At 47.4% G+C, this 19,701-nt stretch overlaps 1 protein-coding gene across 1 annotated transcript; it reads right to left on the bottom strand.

Moving 5' to 3' along the window:
- Positions 1–541: 541 nt before the first annotated feature.
- GPR20 (G protein-coupled receptor 20) lies at positions 542–11,159 on the bottom strand. Its single transcript, XM_071553028.1, has 2 exons — positions 11,053–11,159; positions 542–1,829 (listed from the first exon to the last, which is right to left on the bottom strand). Exon 2 carries the CDS (start codon positions 1,807–1,809, stop codon positions 748–750), a length of 1,062 nt encoding a protein of 353 aa, XP_071409129.1. The 5' UTR covers positions 1,810–1,829; positions 11,053–11,159; the 3' UTR covers positions 542–747.
- Between the last annotated feature and the right edge of the window lie 8,542 nt (positions 11,160–19,701).

The following is a 19,701-nucleotide window of genomic DNA, read 5'->3' as shown; positions in this document are numbered from 1 at the left end:
GAGCAGAACCACCAGAGTTTGCTGGGAAGCATGTTCATTTTCACAGAGTTTTGTATGCTCATCTGCAGCTTAGGAGATTTAGTGATCCAAATACAGGTGGGACATACCCTTAACCTCTCCCCAGGCAGTGTGTATGAAAACATACATACCCACAGATATGTTTTTCTTATAGCTGAAATAGTGAAAGGGGACTTTACGTCTTGACTTCATCTCCTCTTCCCTGAGAAGGTTCAGGCTCTTTCAGGAACAAATGAGTATTTAGTAGTGACATGTGGATTAGAATATTTCTTTCCCACTCCATTGGCATCTAAAACCTCTGCAGTGGATAGCTCTGGAAACATCCCTCTTATCCTTTATTTTTAAGCACATGCCCAAGGCAAAAAAATCTTTCATTACAAACCGGAGACAGCCTGTTTTCTAAGTCATCCTAGAAGTGCTGCATGAAGATGTCAAACACAAAAAGAAAACCACAGTAAAGGATTTGTTGCTAGCAAAATGTCTGTATTAAAATACAAAGAAATTTCCCTGTTGGGAACAGCAATTAATAGACTTTCGTATTGGTACTAACAGCACTCTAAGTTCCATTTTTCAAACAGACCACAATGTTCTTGAGGAATAAATTCCACCACTGTCAGTCTGAACCTCAGCCTAAAAAACAAAGAGTTCAAAGACAATAGCATTGTGCATCCTTGTACTATTCCAGCATCATGGCACTGGCTGGCTGGAACATGTCCCATCAGATGTTGTTTATATCTGGACACCACTTGGTGCTGGTAAGCTCACAGGGCTCCCTATTGTGTTTGAGAAGGCAATGATTGCGTTGGAGCCCTTGGAATTCTTGTTCACGCCCAGGATGTCCACATTGGTTTGCTCCAGCTCAGTTTTTCTAAAGATGTTTTTCATGGTTGACTGGAAGTTGTTGGTGACAAAGCAATAGACAATGGGGTCCATGCAGCTGTTGAGGCTACTCAGAGTCACTGTCACTTGGTAGACGAGGAGGCTGACATTATGGGGCATGTCTGGGTTGATGGAGATTGCAACCTGGCGCACGTGGAAAGGAGTGAAGCAGATCATGAAGATGATGAGGACGGTGATCAGGAGCTGCACAGCTCTCATCCTCCTCTCCCGACTCTGGTGCATGAGGCTGGGCTTGGATAGGGCACACATAATCCTTGTGGTGAAGAAGATGATTATGATGAGAGGGAAGAAGTACTCACAGACCATCAGGACCAGAATCTTGGAGAGGCAGCACTCTGAAAACTTTAGTGCCATGGTCAGGATGGAGAAAGTCACCACAGTGGCAAAGATCCAAATGAAGACACAGATTCCCTTGGCACAGGTGGGGTTCCTCCATTTCCGTGAGGCCTCCACCTGCACGATTGCCAGGTAGCGATCAACGCAGATGCATGTCAAGAAGAGGATACTGCAGTACATGTTGACAAAGTAGCCAAAGATATGAATCAGGGAACAATGCTGGCAATCCCCTGCACTGTAAAACATGATGATCCGAACAGGCAAGGAAAAGCCCACCAAGAGATCAGTAACAATCAAGTTTATGGTGTAAATAACAGAGGTGGTTTTTGTCTTGGTACGGAAGCAGAAGACATACAGTGCCAAGCTGTTCAGCACAACACCCACGAGGAAAATGATGGCATTGACAACCATCAGGGCAATCCACAGGCTGTAAAATTCTGTGGACAGTTCTTTGTCTTCGTGGATGAACTTGGAAAACAAGAAGGTGCTGGAGTTGGGTTGCTTGGTGGAGTTGATGGAGTCAAGGGCTGGCAGTTGGGTGGAGGAGGTCGCCATGGCCACTGACTGCCAGCAATCTGGAAGAAAAGAAAGAGTCAGAATTCCTTAGGGCTCAAAATCTTGTCACCTAAAAACATTTTAGCCAACATACTTATGCATCCCGAGGAGCAGATCGCCACCTGCCAAGAAGAGATTACCAGTAATCATAAGGAAAATATCTGGGTTTATAATTACTGTCTTCCAGTGGTGCCAGATGCAAGTTTTCAAAAAGATGCACAATAATCCTCACTTCAAGTTTCTCTTCCTCTTCCCTGTGCAAAAGTGGTTTTAAGGCCAGAAGACCAGTGCACAACCATAGCCCCAGCATCTGTCTCCTAAAATATCTTTTCCTTCCCCTGGGCAGGTGATCCCATGAGTGAGTTACCTGCAGCAGCATTTTCAAGAACTGTAAGACTTTCCTGAAATCAAAGAATGGCTGAAATTTTCCAGGAAAGGAGAAGCAGGTTGTGTGACATCTTGAGACCTGCACTTACAGCAACAGCAGCCGGGAGATTTCAAGCTAACAGTGTCAGCCACTACTCCTGCCAGGGGTTGACAGTTTAATTTGCAAATCATTCCTGACTTATACACTATTTAAAACTGATTTGTATATTAAAAAGATAAAAAAAAGAGAGTACCAATATATACAGAGACTTGGCTGGTTTCAATAAAAATAAATGGCTGCAAAATGTCTGGAATATCTCAAAGTGGCTGGGCAGGGCTTTGAGGTTAAAAAAATTGGCTTGAATCAGCAGAGAATGATGCTGAAAGGCTTGATTTATGAGAGTTTGAAATCCATGCTACCAGTGAGCCAAATGTGGAAGGACTAGGAAACAAGGAGCAGCAAGCGCAGCTCCCAGGGCTCCTAGAGCTGCAGGGTGTCTGCCTGTGTGCCTCGGTGTGCAAGGCTGGAATTGCTGGGGGAGTCTGGATGTCCAGCTCCCCCAGGCACAACCCACTCTCTGGCAGCTGGCTTTTTTCCTGCACTAATCATTTTTGATGCTTATGGGGATCAGGAGGATGGACTGAAGGTGTCTCACTGCCTGTGAGATGCTTCAAGCCATTGGTGGTCATGGACAAAGAGGGGAGGAAGCTATGTAGGACAAGAGTGGATCCTCAGGAGAGCTCCTGCTGGCCAAAAGCAAATGTTTTGCAGGGAAAAGTTCTGACTGGAACCAGAGAACATCACAGCAGCTCTGAGCCTGTCTGATGAGTGCCAAAGGCTTTTCCTGCCTGGCCACCAGAAGCTTGTTTGTTGGGCTAATGAACAACAGATCCCTACTAACTAACTGCAGCTCTCAAAGTCCTCCACACCTCCTGACAAAAGCAAAAGGCTTCCAGTACTCTGGGATAAAGAGTCAGGGAACTGTGATTCAGTAGAAGAGATTCCCAAGTCTCTCTGCTTTTCTGAATACAGCAAATACGTCTCACAGTGATTGACTAATCAATAGTCAACAATCAAGTCTGAGAGTCCTCAAGGGATGCTGCAGTCTGGTTGTGGTTATTCAGTATGATTAATTCAAGATAGGTGAGCTTGAAGCAGGACATTTGTTGAGCAAAAGCAGTGATTGGGACTGAGAATTTAGAAGACCAGGTGTGAAGTTTCCTGTGGAAATTCTTAGAGAAGTGACTTTGCCATCATGATGAAGCTTGGGTCTATTGGCCTGGAGTCTGGGGATTGCTCTAGTTTCTTCTTGCCTCTCAGTTAGTCTGTGGAAGTGGTCTGAACGAAAAAGCTGGTTTTAAGTAGCCTTGAACTGGGAAAGCTATTTCTAGTCAAATGTCAGTTTGTTCTGTTTAGGTAGCCACTCAAGTCCAGGGAGCTGAACTGTCCATTGGAATGGCTGGTGCTCAAACATAACGCCCTCCTGAGATGAAATCCAGTGCCAGAGGACACTGCAGGACTGAAATCCTGAAGCTTGTCTTCAGACCACCTGCAATGACCCAAAGAACTACTGGGCAAATAGGAAGAATGCTAATTTCTGTCCCCTTTTGCCATTAGGCCATCTCCAGCAGTAACCAGATGTTGGAACATCTTGTGTTTCAGGAATGACCGGATTGCCTCACCCTGCACTGAGCTCCGGTGGCAGCCAAAGCAGCACACATGTTCACAGCCTTTTGTCTGGGTCTGACTGAGCCTGCAGACTCCTGGGGGACAGTCTGGTCTCTTTAGTTTATGCCACCAACACTGTCAGTGAAAAACAGGAAAAGCTGACCCCAGGACTGGCTGAAGGTAGTGCAGTTGCCAAGTCTGGCACCTGAAAAAGATGCATGGGGAGGATGCAGAACCCTGGCCCGTTTTCTAATGATTTCCTAAAATTCTCACCATCTAATCTTGTCTAGTTGTTTGTTTCACTCTTTAATTGCAAAAACAAACTGAAATGAGCAGATGCCTGGATCTGCTCCCAGCTTTCTCTTTGCAGATGCTATCAAGAGGAGTGCTGTGGAAGCCAAGGAATAAAGACTTTGTTGCCCCTTGCGTGCAGTGTGAGCTTGTGTATCTGTGTTCAGGCAGAGAGCTGAGCAAGGGGAGAAGACAAAATCACCCACCCCATCCCTTAGCATGCACTAGACTGTTTTGAATTGCATATGCATTTGTTTCTCGTTGCAATTCTGTGGCACTGCCTGCTTGCTTTGGTTTTGTATCTTATTAGTAGCTTGCCTTCTCTGGGAGATTTTTCTTCAGTTTCATATCCTTTATCACAAACACCTGATATCCATCTTATTTTTCCTTTCCTGCCTCAGTGGAATCCACAACTCCAAATGCATTCAAATGCTCCTTGTCCTCACAGTGTTGTAGAGGGATGTAGGGTCAGTTACAGACTAATAGAGAGGGATCCACTATGAGTACTGTCCATGTACACAAATTAAAATTATCCACATGCAGAGTGTCCTGCCTTATATAGTCACCTCTTCCACTCAGCCCCATGTGCAGTGAAATAAACTTCAGATATTGTAGACTGTTTAAAAACAATAGGTAACATTTCTTTGCCAAACTGAATATGCAGAGGAGGAGCTGCATTAGAGCTCTTGTCTTTTCTCAGTCCATCGCTGCCCTATCTGAACTCAAAATCCAAACAACTACATGAAAGAAGTCCCAGCCAATTTAATTAATCCTGAAGATTTCCTCCCTGACAGGCTGTGGAAAAGATGCCTCTTGGGCTGCGGTGGGAAAAATCTTCCTCTAATCAAATAGTTACTGCTGGATGTTTGGGTGAATGGCCTCTTCCTTTCTTTATGGGACTGCCCTCATCTCGTGGCTCACAAGCAGAAAGGATGGAGAACTGGACAAGCAAAGCAACAGAATTCCTTTGAGTGCTTTTAACAAGATGGAGCTGGACCAAACCCCTGGGTAACAGCTACAAAGGATTTTTCCACTGTGAGACTCCAAGCCCTTGAGAAAGGTACACTGCCCCATTTTGCAGCTGAACCAGACACAGAAAGGCAGCCTGACCTCATATCTGAGCAAAAGGAAACATTTCCAAAGATTTTCAATGCTCCCCCTCTTCAACTTCAAAAATTACCCCAAGCAGATCTCTCTCTCTTTGCCGTCAGAAGTACTCATGCAGGTGTTAAAGTGGATCAGTTCAGCCACCCATCTCTATGGAGTGCTGGCACATGGCAGTCAGTGAGGGCTGAAGACATGAGAAGCTTTGCAGCCTCTGCAGACACTTTTTTTGCTGTGTTGTGCACTCCAGCCATGGCAGGAGCTCATGCAGCACTGCCAGAACCACCTTTGCTTGGAGAGTAAATGCCTTTGGGGTGACCCCCTTCCTATAATCCTCAAAGAGCTTGGAGCTCAGCCTTCTTCATGCCTAATTCAGCAGTCAGCCCCCCAGATTTTCATGCAATCCCTGTTTTCTTGGAGCTGGCAGCCTGCAAAACTCAGGATGGGTAAACATGCATCCTTCTGGGCGCTGTCTGACTGTGCCAGTTGGCCAATGCTGTTACATTATACCTCTCAGACTGGATTTTGTCTGTCTGGCTGGGAGACTTTTCCTTAAAAGTACAGCAGGCATCTGGGTAGGAATGGGATAAGGGGAGGGACAGAGACTGGAGTTGACCTGGTTTTCCTTGTTCTGATGAAGGTCCCTGCTCAGCACTGGGAGAGGGGACCCAGCTCTGAAATACTTTCTCATTGTTGCATGACACAACCAATTCCATCATTCTTGGGCCAAATAGGAAACAGATGGTCACTGTGCTGAAACCAGGTCCTGCAGCCTTTTCCCTTGCTCACTCATTACTTGGCATCCTCCTTGTTCATTTAGCGTGGGCAGCTCAGTGCTATGACTGCCCCAGGAGGAGGTCCTTGACCATCCCATATTCCATCCCACCCAACTCTACCTGGTGTCATTCTTAAGCCTCACCCTCCACTTGCTGAAGGTAACGGGGTTCACTTCCTTGGCCCAGGGGACTTGTGGATCTGGCTCAGTGATTTAAGTAATGGGATATGAAAGAAAAGGCAGGTCAGGCAACTCAGCTTTGTCCTAACAGTGTGCCAAGAGGGTTATTTATTGGTGTGTGCAGGTTGGATCTCTGTGTGCAGACCCAGAGAACGCCAGAGCCACACACTGGGATCAGAAAGTTGAAAAGGACATTAACAAGCACGAGTGCTATTTAGTATAAACAGCTTCAGCTTTTTTCATCTCCCTGGCCTGAATCACAACATCTGATGTAGCAACCTGACTCCTCTCTCATCCCCCCTTGCCCCCCTCACCTGCTGATGTTACTCTGCTGCCTGAGGTGGCACAGCATGTGTTTAGCTTTGCAGCCTTCCCGTGTTTAAAGTTCCCTGGGTGATTTATCATTGTATTTATAAAGGAAGGGTTAAACTCACTCTCTTTCAGTTTAAATTGTATGATTCTCCTTCTGGCAAGCTCTCACTCAACTATGGCTCAAACTGGCCAAATATGGTGTTTTTGTGCATGTCGACCTTGCCCTATACGTGGTAGAGCTTGTTCTGTGTGCCTTGTGCTCAGCCTGGGGAGGGTGGGTTTGCTGACAGTGGGAATAGAGAGAGAAAGGAAATGAATCCAGCTGCTGAAAGAGAAAAGCTGGTGCCCATCTAGCCCTCAGGCTCTGAGAGGGGAGCTAATGTCTCAGGGAGAGGGATCCTACCCTGAAGTAGAAATGGGGTTATTCTCAGGGCAGGTATAATGCCAAATTTGCAGGCATCATATCTCTGCTGTCACTTGATTCCTGGGCATTGATGTCTTCTAAAAGCCTCCAGGACTGAGGGTGGCTGCACAGGGGGTGTGAAACAGCCCATTGCTGGGGAACAGTTGTTGGAAATAGCCAAAGCCAGTCCGGAGTTGGGTTATTCCTTCTCCTCCAGTGCCATGGACATAAAAGGTACTTTAGAGACACAAAACATAGTTCTGTGAGTGTCAGAGTAAATGACACCTGCTTTCTTCCAGCCTCATGTCTCGCAGTGGCTCACAGGGCTGGGGGAATGCTCTGCCCTGCGTGAGATGCTTATTATAACTTTTTCCCATGTGGACACTTGGCTGCCTTAATGAGCACTCACATTCCAGCTCTTCCCTTGGCTCTGACACTTGTTTGACTTTCTCCTTTCTTTGCTGCCTAATTTCCTGAGAGTTGAGGTGATCTTGCCCTTCTGCCAAATTTTGGTTGAAATTAGCCAACAGATTGAAAAACATTAGGAGGATGGAGGAAATCAGAGCTGACAACCACACAAAGAGGCACGGAGAGTGATCCTTGTTTCCTCTAATGTGAACCTGCAAGACATTTGCTAGAACTCTGCACCACACATCCTTTAATTTGGGCCTTATTCCCTGCAAATTCTTAATTGCTTTGGCATTGGAACACAGCAAACAGGGCTAGATGGTTCCTCTGAAAAGAGAGAGCATTCTCACTGTTTCCCTGAAGACAATTAATTTCAGATTATACACAGAATTGTGGCACAACCAGCCTAACTGGGGACAGATAGGAGCTAATTGCTGGGCATGCAATTAGCATAAAGAGCATGATGATCAGCAACTCCTACTTTGTCCGGGGATCTGAATGGTGAAGTGTTGAATTACAGCTTTTATCTGGAAAGAGAAAGGTGTGCATTTCCTTTGTAAAGAGGGAATAACTTCCTCACACCCTCTTTTACATCTTTAATGCTGGCCATAAGAACTAGGTTTCCCTTAAGAACCAGATTACCCATCTGGCCAGAGGAAAAACTTGTATGTCCAATCCCACGCATAGCCAAGGCTTGTCCTTCAAATCATGTAATCAATCACAGATGAAGGATGTGGGGAGGCTCATGCAATGCTTATTGTTGTGCTGGTGCTGCTGATGTTCTGTCGAGGTATTTGTGTCCTGACTGAGATGCCCACGTTTTCTATATGTGATCCTTCATCTCCAAGGCCCTGCTGGGAATGGGTGATGGATATTGCTGTGAGCTGGGACCTGAGCTCCACTCAGCATGCTGTGTTCAGTGCTCTGTGTGCACATGGAACTGACTCCACGCTCTCCAGCAAGACCAAGGCCAGAATCAGGTCCTCTGAGAGCAGGCACCCACATTCCTGGCTCGGTCTGGGACAAGCCTGTGGGTGCCCAAGGAATGATTTAGTCCAACAGGTCACCCTAGTCCATGAAGGATCACTGTCAGTTAAAAGAGAGAGAGCACAACTCTCCAAACTGCATTCCTCCTCTTCATGGAGCAAAGTGACCCAGATGGGACAGATGCCACTTGGCTTGGCCCAGACACCAGCTCTCTGCACCCAGACTTGAACCTGCTGCTTAAAACCAGGTGATGGATCACCAGTCCTGGATGCCCCAGAGACAATCGGTTTAAAACTTGTAAAGATCTGCATGATTCTCCCTCAGCCCTGTCCTGAGCATGCATGAAAAATAGAAAATGAATCTCCCACAGACAGACAGAGCAGAATATTCACACGCTGGCAGAGAAGCTCATATCTCCTCTGTGGCTGTTTGCAGCAGCAATGCCTCAGCCTTTGCAAGGAGGAGCTCAGGTGTACATGCAGAAGCAAACAAAGAAGTGGGATTATACATACATTGTCTCTGCAGACCTACAAATACCCACCCAGCACCCAGAGGTCCCTCAGCACACCTCTGATGAGGCTTGCTCATACTGGTCACCCATAATAAAGGTGCTGAAAGAAGAGGTTTTGCCTCTTCTTCCTTGTTTATACCCCACTATGTAGAAAAGTCCCTCCTGAAATATTTAAATGTCTATAATGCCTTATCAATATTTTTCATGTCCCTCTTTTCTGCATTACCAGATCTTGGCCTTGGAGTGACAGAAATACTAAATGTCCTGGTGAAAGGTCTATAAATCACAGTGTCAGCATTTAAAAGACCAATATCTCGTACCTTGTCAGGGCTCATACCAAGTGCCATCTGTCACAAGGGAGAATGGAGTGACATCCCTGCAGCAAGTGCTGTGTGTTCCCAGCTCTGATACTTTTAGAGAAATCAGAGCACAACTTCCTGCCTGTATCCCTCTCTGTCCCATGTGGACCAGTATATATGAGGGGAAACCACATATTTTGGGGGGATTTTTTTCCCAAGAGGGTTAACATTGTTTTAAGATCTAGGCCTGGAACAAAACACGTGGATTTGGGTTCTTATGGGTCCAATTTGAGCCTGTCCTCTTGGGAGGTTGTAACAGTACAAGAGAAAAGTGTTTGATTTTACAGGGATTACAGTTAATCCATCGAGAGTTTCAAGGGTGCCTGGGACAAAGTGGTAGAAACGTCAGTTTGGAATAACAGCCATCGTGGCTGTGTACAAGGAGAACCCTACAGTAAAAATGACCAAATTAGAACATTCAGAAACTTCACAGGCAAGGGCAAAAACATTGTGAGAGAATAAACTGAGCAACACCTGGCCTGTGCATGGCTGCTTGCTTTTGAGAATGAAATTTTTAATTGCAAATTTAGTCATCTTTGACAGTTTCCTCTCTTTCTGCCTCCAGCTGCCTGTTTGCTCTGTCCCTTGGCAAGAAACTGAAAGGACAGTGAGGGAAGAGCAGCAGCAGAGGTTTGGTATTGGGGAATACCTGGGGTCCTGCGTGGCCTGGGAATGCAGGGCTGGGGGAACAATGCTCCCACCCCAGGGAGCACAGGGAACAGAGGGGACACCAGTGCAGGCAGGGATGGGGGGATGATGCAGAAGGGTCAGGAACACTGTGGGGATCAGACCAACCCACCACAGATCCAGCTCTGCCTCCCAGCACTCTCTCTTCAAGCTGTGCTGCTGTCTTGGCTGCAGGGAGAAACTGAGACACAAAGCCATGTGGGAATTCAGTGAGATGGGAGACCCAGTCAGGGAGCAGGCAGTTTTTGAGGTGTCCCAGGATGGACAACCACATCTTAACCCTTTGAGAGACTGGTTTCTGTGGTTTTCTTGGCTAGGCATGTATGACACTGTGCTGTGCAAACCACACAGGACCTTCATGGTTTTGGAAATTTTGGACCAGGTTAACCTGAAAAAAGTCTGCACTGTTGGTGTGTTGCTATGAAAGCAGGGAGCATTTCTGAAGAAGTCAGGTTAAGGACCTTGTAAAGGATTTGGTTCTCTTTCAACTGACCCAACAAGTGGGTTCAGAGAAGGAAAACAGCACCTTTCCTAGAGTGAGCTTGCACCCTGCTGCTTGACCAAAAAGGTAAACATCCCCACTTGCAGCTGACCCCATTCCAGCAGTACACCATCTCTTCTCCCAGCTTCCAAAGCCTTCCTGAATTCATTTTGCCAAAATTTAATTATGCCTGGGAGCACACAGGTACAAACAAGACATCACACCCCTCTTCACAAGAGCTGGCACAGTACTTTTCAATAAGGGAAAGCCAGTAATTTTTCACATTTCTGATCGCCCCTCATCTTCCTGAAAAACAATGAACTATCACTACACTGCCCCAAACCCAAGAGCAGAGAGGCTCACAGGGGGAGAAGCCTCTTGCAGCCCCTCACAGCTGCTGGCACAGCCTGGCTCTTCAGGTCAGGCCCCTCCTGATGGAGTGGCACACCTGCTGTAGGGGCAGAGCCAGAGACCTCCCGAGCTGCTCACCCACCTGTTCAGCACAGGACCCTTCCCTCTGCCATCCCTGCCAGGGTTCCCTGCTGCAACAGCCACTCTTTCCACTGCGGACCTGGAGTCCAGTCTCCAGCAAGTCCCTCCTGGCCCTCACTGTCTCTTCTCCGATCCCGCACCCCCCTTACTGACGAATATCCCGAGGCACCCACTGCAACGCACCCTGCAGTGTATCCCTCCACAACAGACGGACTTACCTCTGGCCTGATCTCCCTTCTATGTTAGAGGAGCTGCTGGGAAGAAAATTTCCTCGTGGACCTGAATACTATCACCCCAGGAAAGAGACATCTGTTCCTACAAGCAGAACAACTGGAGTGACTACAGAATATGAAGAAATGCCTAATCTCTCTCGTGCATTCTCTCTCTCTCTTCCCCCCCTCTCTTCTAAATATAGCCTTGCAACTAATGGGAAAAAATACACACTACCAAAAAAAAATATTTCCACTTGTCTTTAACGTTCAGAATTTCTCCCCAAACATCTGGCTTCTTGCCCTAAATCTCTCTGCAATTTATGAAGTGCTGTAAATGCCAAAGAGGGCTCCAGCCTTACTCACAGTGCTAATGCCTGGACATCTCTACTAAACTAAAACTGATGGTGCTGCCCCCAGGTCAATTTTCCTGTGTCTTTGTGGAAACAAAATCTCTTTGCTGGGAACTCACCATCTCGAAGCCACTGCATTGCCACTACGTGTGAGATGAAGAAAATACCCTTCTGTTCATCTCCCTGCTGTGAGCTGGGATTAGACGGAGGCATCCCTGGCAGCTGCAGGAAGGTGCTGAACCAAATGCCACAAAGCCTGTGACACGCTTTGAACCAGCCCAGCTGTCCAGGCCCTGAGAAAAACTGGCATAGGGAATCACAGGCTGACCCTGCACACTTTGGTGGTGCCGGCTGCAGGCATTTGGGAGAGGGGATAATAAGATCTACCCAGGGACTAGGCTGAAATGGCTGAGCGTGGGTGGCAACAGAGAGTCTGAGGCTCTGCCGAGAAGCTCCCCAATAGCCCTTCCCAGTGGTAGTAGAGTCATTGTGGGCATCAGGACCCTCTAAGAGGGGGGGATTTAAGTATTTCTTCACTCTTGGCTGCCTGAGAAAAGATTGAGATTGGACAAAGTATAATGAATTCTCTGGTTATCGAGATAGCTTCAATTGATATGATATGATTTGGAGTTGAACCAAGGGTTGGACTTGATGATTTCAGAGGTCTTTTCCAACCCAATCAATTCTATGATTCTATGATTCTATTCTATGATATGGCCAAACTGGCTTCCAAGATATCTCTGCTGATTGATGCTCTAAGGACGCAAATCTCCCAAATTCCCTAAAGTCCCACCCAAAGCCCCACTTCCTGCTCTAAATTGGGTACCAGAAAACCATCCTTTTTGGGGTTTGCAAAGATAGTCTCCCCAGGAGGGTTTCAGTAGCTTTAGAGGGCCTTCCTGGGAAAAAAAAGAAAAAAGAGAGTAGAACGTTCCATCAAATTGAGTTGTTTAGAAAGTCAGACGAAGGATGCTGGATTTCAGTATCAGCCCTGGCTTGCTCTTTTCCATCCCCCTTTAGATAAAGACAACACTGGTGCCAATGCAATAAACATGCAGGATATGACCCGTCACAACACGACAGGATCAACTGAGAGGCATTGAATTCCAGGTCAAGAGGCCAAATCCATAAATAGAGGAGAGGTAAACTCCACACATGCATGTCTCACTGGAGCACAAACAGTAGCTATGGTTATTAGAGAAGGTTGACCTCATTTTCTGGAATTAGTTTTTCACTCTTGGATCATTCCCAGGAAGACAGAGCTGATCTTTTTGGTCTGGTCATTTTACTGATTTTCTATTTTGAGTTTCCTTACATTGAGGGGCAGATTCTTCCCCCAATTTCCAGAATATCCTCCTGGACTTTATGAACCCTCCGATCCAGGCATTCAGCCTTCCACAACTGACCTCCAGCTCAGGCATGTGCCTGTGTTCTCATCTGCGGTTCACTTCCTTATGCTTTGGGAAGCAAGTGTGGTTGGAAGGTCTCCCTGGGCCCTGTCTGGGTGATCAGCTTGCCTTCACTTCCTTCCATCCTGGGAGTTCAACAGAGGGAAGAACAAAAGAGAAGAAACCAAACCATGGCTCAGCGTTGGGCAGGCTGGGAGAATTTGGACCCTATCGAGGCACTGGGTTAGCCAGAAGAAACTGTGGATGCTCCATTCCTGGAAGTGTTCAAGGCCAGGTTGGATGTGGCTTGGAGTTACCTGGTCTAGTGGAAGGTGTCCCTGCTCATGATGGTGTATTGGAACTAGATGGTCTTTAACATCTCTTCCAACCCAAACCATTCCAGGATTCTATGATCTAAAGATTGTTAATGCATATGATGGCAGATGCTCAAGTTTCTTCCAGCCTGTCAACAACATTTTTGTATTTAGGGAATGTCTCTCTGTATTTACAAATGTGAGACTGTAAGAAAGAGGAGACTTTTCTCCAGGATGAACTATTGGTACTTGTGCCTGTTCCCCTGCTCGGGGACTGCCTGTCCCTTTCTGTGTGAGGACTGCCTTGGTTTTGTACTTCCACATGATCCATGTGAGCCGTGTTCCCATCCCTGTGCACGGGATCATCAGTGCCCTGCACTCCCCCACTATCCCAGCCTCTCCCTCCTGGCTGGATTTAGAGCCAGACTCTGAGTGGCAACAGCTGCAAAGTTTCAAGTGGTGCCTGAGATAGTGCAGAACATCCATATTGGGAAGCAGATGCTGCTGTTAAGGTGGAGAAGACACATCCGGGCTCAGGGCCACGCGTTGTCCCAGACCCAGTTCCCACACTCGGCTTCAGGAGGAGATACAACTGTAGCAGATAAATGAAGAGCTTCTATTATATCTTGATTTTCAGATATTTATCACCCTCCCAGAGAGAGGGGGAAAGGCAGGAAAAGAAGTAAAGCTTTAGTAAGTGGAAAATTTTCAAGCTGATTCAGTGAATATACAACACTATTAAATATTGGAGTGAGATTGTAGTTGGAAAGTGTTGGCTCAGTCAAAATCAGCACATAGGAGAATGATTAATAGTTATGGCAGGGAGGGATCCTACTAGCCCACAGTAATTCCTAGGAATCCCTTAATCTTGTCATGTAAAATAGGGCTCTGGTTAAAACTCTTCTGGGGTCTGGAGGAGCAAAGCAGGAGACCAGACAGCTCTTGAAGGAGGTGGAGAGAAAGCTGAACACCAGCCTGGGGAAATGTCTCCCCTATTTTTGTCAAGGAGAAGGGTGTACTCTTCCAGTCCTATTGAAAAAGGAGAATTGAGTGTCCTTTCACTCCATGCTGCAGGAGAAAAGATTGAGAGTGGGCACAGCTCAGTGAACTGTAACAGAGCTGAGATGGGGTCAGGGCAGATCAGCTTTCAAGATATCTCTCTTGACCAAGTCTGTAACGACCCAAACCAGAATCCCATGTCTGAACATGCCTGGCTTTATTTAGGAAGATGAATTTCAGCTTTGTTGTACTGAACAGATCCTCACAAATAAATTATTTTCTCCAGCAGTGAAGGAGAATTCCTGTCCAAGACACAGCAGAATCAGAGTTCAGAAAATTGAGAAGCCTTTACCCATGGTCATGACTGCGTGAAGGACACCAAAGAGGGATCCTTGCTGCGTGGAGGACACTGAAAGGTGAGATCTTCACTGAGCTGTCCAAAACCCCTCTTTTTATCAGCTACTTCAGAGAAAGTGAGCTCACATGACCATGGGCCACCTCTACTGAACATTGTCCTGTTTTCCCTCTAACATATCTTCCTGAGGTATTGTTTTGCTCCTACACCAGGAAGCAGGAGAGCTAAAAGGAGAAATTAATCACAACAAACACACACAAACACCAGCCTGTCCTCAGAAAACTGCTTGCAGGGGAGGTTGCCCAGCTGATGTAGCTGCAGGTTTGATGGAGAGGCAGCTACAAGGGCTCTGCTCCCTGCCATCTAAGTAACCCTTTGCCATGGAAGATAAGGGCATAGAGGAAGTCTACATCCCTTTTACCATCCCCAACAACTCTTCCTTCCAGTAAATCTGGCCCAGAAGATCCCCAGGCCTTAAAAAGTGCTGGAAAACACTCCTGTGTGTCTCTATGAGCCCTAAAATCTTAATTCTCCACAGTCTCCAGGGCTATTGTGGGATGCTGTAAATCAAGTTCAGAATTGACCCAGAGAACTGTGTAGGCTCTCACAAGTGATCCAAGGGTCAAAAAGTTGCTGTGCTGGACCACCATCCAGGACCTCCACCTTTTACAGAGGTGACTGCCAGGAAAGCTCCAGTTGGTATTTGGTTTAGGGGAGATCTGTGGACACTCAGGCTCTCCCCAGCTATGTAGGAATTTCCTTCCTTGCAGAGGGTCTCAATCAAATGTGTTTCAATCTCACCACAGTTCCTTGTCATGAAGAAGTAAGATGCATGTTGCCTTGCCCTCAAAGGAAATCCTGGGGCAGCAATGTGGGAACACACTCCCCTTTGGTGACTCCTGAGCCTGTGCTTGGTGGAAGAAAAACAGGGAAAATGGGTGAATCCTGAAAGCAGATTCAATTTCTTTTTGGTAGAATCTGTGGGAAGTCCAGTTGAAGTAACCTTAGAGTTCAGGACTGACATCTGTATCCAGCCTGGCTTTTAGCTTGTGGCACTTATTCATTTGGAGCCAAGCAGAGGAACATGTAGCTTCAGCTGCTGGGCTGTTGAGAGGTCATTCTTTGCTGTTTTCATGGTGATCCAGGTTTGCCATGCTAGGACTTCTGGGACATCCTGGGACCCCTTTGGGATCTGAACACCAAGATATCCATGATTGTTATGCCTAAGGTGGTAGCTGGAGTGACTGGAAGAAGAGATCAGAGCTCTCTGGGCTGATTTTGAGACAGCTTCTGTGTCTTCCTTAAGAGATAACCTTTCTCCCTCTCCTGCAGTGCTGGGATAGAAATACCAAACAGGCAAAGAAACATGAACTTTTCCTCCCTGGAGAAGGAGGGCTTGGACTGGTGCCCTGGGACATCCAGGGTCTTTTACCTGTCAGCATGGACAACAGAGGCTGTGGAGAGCCATAAAAGATGGTCCAGCTGCCTCTGTGATGGCATCTCAGCAGGGTCCAAAGGCAGCTGCACCTGCCTGACATCAGCAGCTCAGCAGGGAGCTGGTGGTGTCCTGTGCCAACTGCTCAGGGTCACAGGCACTTCTCAGCACCCCCTGGGCTGTCACTCCATGTCCCCAGAGGGCTGCAAGGGCCAGAGGCCACCACCATTGGGTGTCCCTGCCTCTGAACAGGCTCCCCCTGTGCAAGGAGGGACATCAGACACTCACCATATGGGGCCTCAGCTGATGGGATCCAGCAGCGATCCATCTGTTTGATGAGGGACAGGGAATGACAAGTGTTGCCCAAATGACGGTTGTGGCTTCTCTTTGCTGAGTCAGTCCAGGGGAAGGAATTGTGTAGGAGCCAGTTTCCTGCCTGCCTGCTGCAGATTTGGGAATTGCCTTTGCTGTCCATTGCCTCCCTCTCCATTCTTCTCCCCAGGCTGACAGAACTGAACTGCTGAACTGAAAAAAAAATGAAGATGTGCAGGGCACAGAGCAAGCTGCTCCTCTGGGCAACCCTGAAGTCTCTCCCAAGTGGCTTGTTTGGAGTACATTGGTCCTGCCTTTCACCAGTTCTTGCATGACAAGGGATATGAAGTTGGATGTAGACTGTCCTGGTACAAATGTACCCTGTGGGGATGAGCCAGGATCACTCTCCCCACCCCAGTTTGACCAGTTCACCACAGGTCTCATAACAGTGAGGTTTCAGACAAGGTTCTTCAGTCAAGGCACCAGCAAAAAGTGAACCACTGAGACCCTTTGGCCCCTCAACAAAGCATGTCATATCTCAGCTGCCCTGAGATCCAACAACATTGGGATCCCTTTTAGGGTCCTGCTCTGACCTGTCTGGCCTCTCAGCCCAGGTCTGGCCAGCAGCCACCTCTTGTTCTTTGCTTGATATTTTTTCAAAGTTTCAGAAGTTAATTGCCAAGAACTCAATGTCCAGTGTCACAACCTCACTGTGGAGCTCTCCCCATTCCCAGCAAAGTATTTTCTGTTGGTTTTGTTTGTCACTGGGCTCACAGGGACACTGGTGCTTGGAGGCGAAAGCTGCACCAGCTTTGGGACTTGGCATCACTTGGGCACCATGCCCTGGGAGGTCAGGGCTGAGTGGAAAAGCTCTTGACCAGCTCTACTTTGAGGGCTGCAAAGCAGGAATCCGCAGGATGTTTGGTCCTGGGTGGTTGAGGGAGCCCTCAGGGAGCTCTCAGCACTCTGCTCCTGCATTTGGAAAACTTTGAGCTCAGAGTGAGCTGTGCCCTGTGAGGATGTGGGGGACAGAGGGACATTTATAAACCCATGGCAAGGCAGCAGTGGGGCCTTAGAGAACCTGTCTGGTGTCTCCACCTGCTCTGAATTAGCAGTGACCGTGAACTTGGAAAGGGGCAGAGGGATGCTCGCAGGGCCATCTGTTCAACTTCTGGGCTCCTTTGCTGTGTGAGTAACCAAGCTGAGGAGGAAGGACACCTGCAACTCAGAACATCTGGTTTTTGGACCCACAGTCCTAGGAAATAGCTTTAAAGACATCCTCTCCCCGCTCTCTCTCCACAAACACGCTAATCCTCCTCTCCAGTCCTCTTTGTTTGCCTGGTTTGGAGAGATTTTGAAGGGCTCAGGGCAGGGCTGTCTTTTGTTAGACATGCACAGAGCTCAGCAATGCTCTGATCTGGAACAGGGCAGCATAAATCTGATGGATTATCATAGGAAATGCCACAGTGGTGAAAAACCCTATAGGAACAGGAAGAAAAGAAAGGGGGGAAGGCAAAAAAACCTCATCCCAACAACCACCCTGCTGCCTGGTTACAAGTGATTCCTGAAAATGCTGCATCTGGAAGAGGCTGGTACATTTGCTGGGGGTTTTTTTGCCTGTTATTTTGGAGAGGATGTTTCCTTTATGTTTTCAGCGGTTTGAAATTAAATGCCCTGTCCTTGCAGGCAGTCCCTGCTCCCTCAGTGAGTTCTGTGTGAGGGCCCTCATAGGGGACCAAATAAACCCACTTTTTTGGAAGCTGAGTCAGATTCCCTATGGTTGAAATGATCCCTCTAAGCAGAAGGTTTGGAAGTGCCTTGGGAGGATTTCAGGAAGGGAAGGAGGGGATCATATGTGTGATTTAAAATGGTTTCTTACTGGAAATTGCAATGCCAGAATAACCAATTTTCTCTTGAAAACAGACGGGTGGGCAGCAGAATACAGCAGGCTCTGTTTGTGGTGGGGGTGGGTTTTGCTATGGGGTTGTGGACCATTTTACCTCCCACATGGAGCAGGGGGAACCAGCTGAGACCTGAGTCAGGTGGAAAGACGACGGTTCAGAAGTCCTGGGGGATGTTTTCTCTCCCTGGGATGAGGTTACAGACAGAATCAGATTGCCACTGATGGCGATCAAGGTGGCCTTGAACGCGTTCAGGTGTGGGGAGTGGATAAAGGGAAGACCAAGGCCCAACTCCAGTTTGTGTTTAAGGCCTCAAAGCAATTTTTTTTACCAGGAGCGAAAGCTTGACCTGCCACTGCTGAGTCATTCCTTTCCATAACTTCACCTTGTTACCAATAGCTTCCATCTTTGCTACCTTGGGAGTGCTGCCAGGTGTTACTTGACATGCCCTTCTTGTCATCTGGAGGGCTGGATGGTTCTCTACAAAAGCACAATTAGATAAAATAAGTGGTGTTAAATGACTAATGAAAGGGGGATGTGTCTGTGCCTTGGAAAAGGCCCAAACCAAAGCAGTGGGAATGACCTGAGGGCCAGCAAACATGACCCATTAGGACAGACCAGCAGAACTGGACTTGTTTAATCCAGAGACGAGACGACCAGAGGCAAACCTGATAAGAGCTGCAGAGATATCTGTAGCAGCTTCCCTGGGAAGGTGCAAGGTGGGTTCATTGCAGGGTTTAGTTTATTAGCACCAGTGTGCACCAAATAACCAGCCCAGCCTGTGGTGGTCCCATGTAGAGGCATCCTTTGGGTGAGAGGAATCCTATTGCATGTGTCTCCTGGGGCAGTTGTGTGTCATCAGCATCCCTGCCCTCTGCAATTCAGAGCTACAGCCACAATGACAGCCAGGGCAGCCAGAGGCTCCCCCCACAGTGCTAGAGCCACAGGTTAATCCCATGGCTGTGACACAACCTAAGCTGGCACCTCCTTTTGGGCAAATTCTGATGGCTTCTTTAAAGCAAAAATTCAGCCTGCTGCAGTTGCTAAACTGGGCTGTGCTTCTTTGGGTGACTTTCCATTTTCCAAGAAAAATAAACCAGAGGCACTGTATTTTTAGGTATGCCATCTGATCAGAGCTGGTCATATATCAGTCCCAATACTGTGAGTCCAGATGCTGAGCTCCACTGCTGAACTTCCTCGGGCAAGAACTAGTGGCCTGAGCCATGCTGGGTGTATTAATACATCAGTGTGTTAAAAAAATCTTGCAATTTCTTAGGTAAGCTGCTCATGAGGAATAATACCTCTGGGGTTTATTGATGCCAGTGTGTTAGTGGCTCTGATTGAACATGATACTGTTGTGAGTGGGAGATGAACAGTCTGGTATGAGACAGACCTAATCTGGGCAGGGGCCAGAGGCAGCAGCATGAGTCATTTTCCTTTCCCTCTCCTGCCTGTGGCTCTGATTCCTGACGTCTGCCCCTTGCTAATTCAGTCCTGGGCATCCTCTGAGGCTCAGAGTGAGCTTTATGGTGGCCCCTTGGGAAAGTGTCTGCTTAACCTGCCTTGCACCACAGTGCACAAATGTGGAGTTATTGGAGTAT

This window comes from Pithys albifrons, chromosome 4 (assembly GCF_047495875.1).
Source record: "Pithys albifrons albifrons isolate INPA30051 chromosome 4, PitAlb_v1, whole genome shotgun sequence".
NCBI lineage: Eukaryota > Metazoa > Chordata > Aves > Passeriformes > Thamnophilidae > Pithys > Pithys albifrons.
This window is presented reverse-complemented; position numbering and strand designations above follow the sequence as displayed.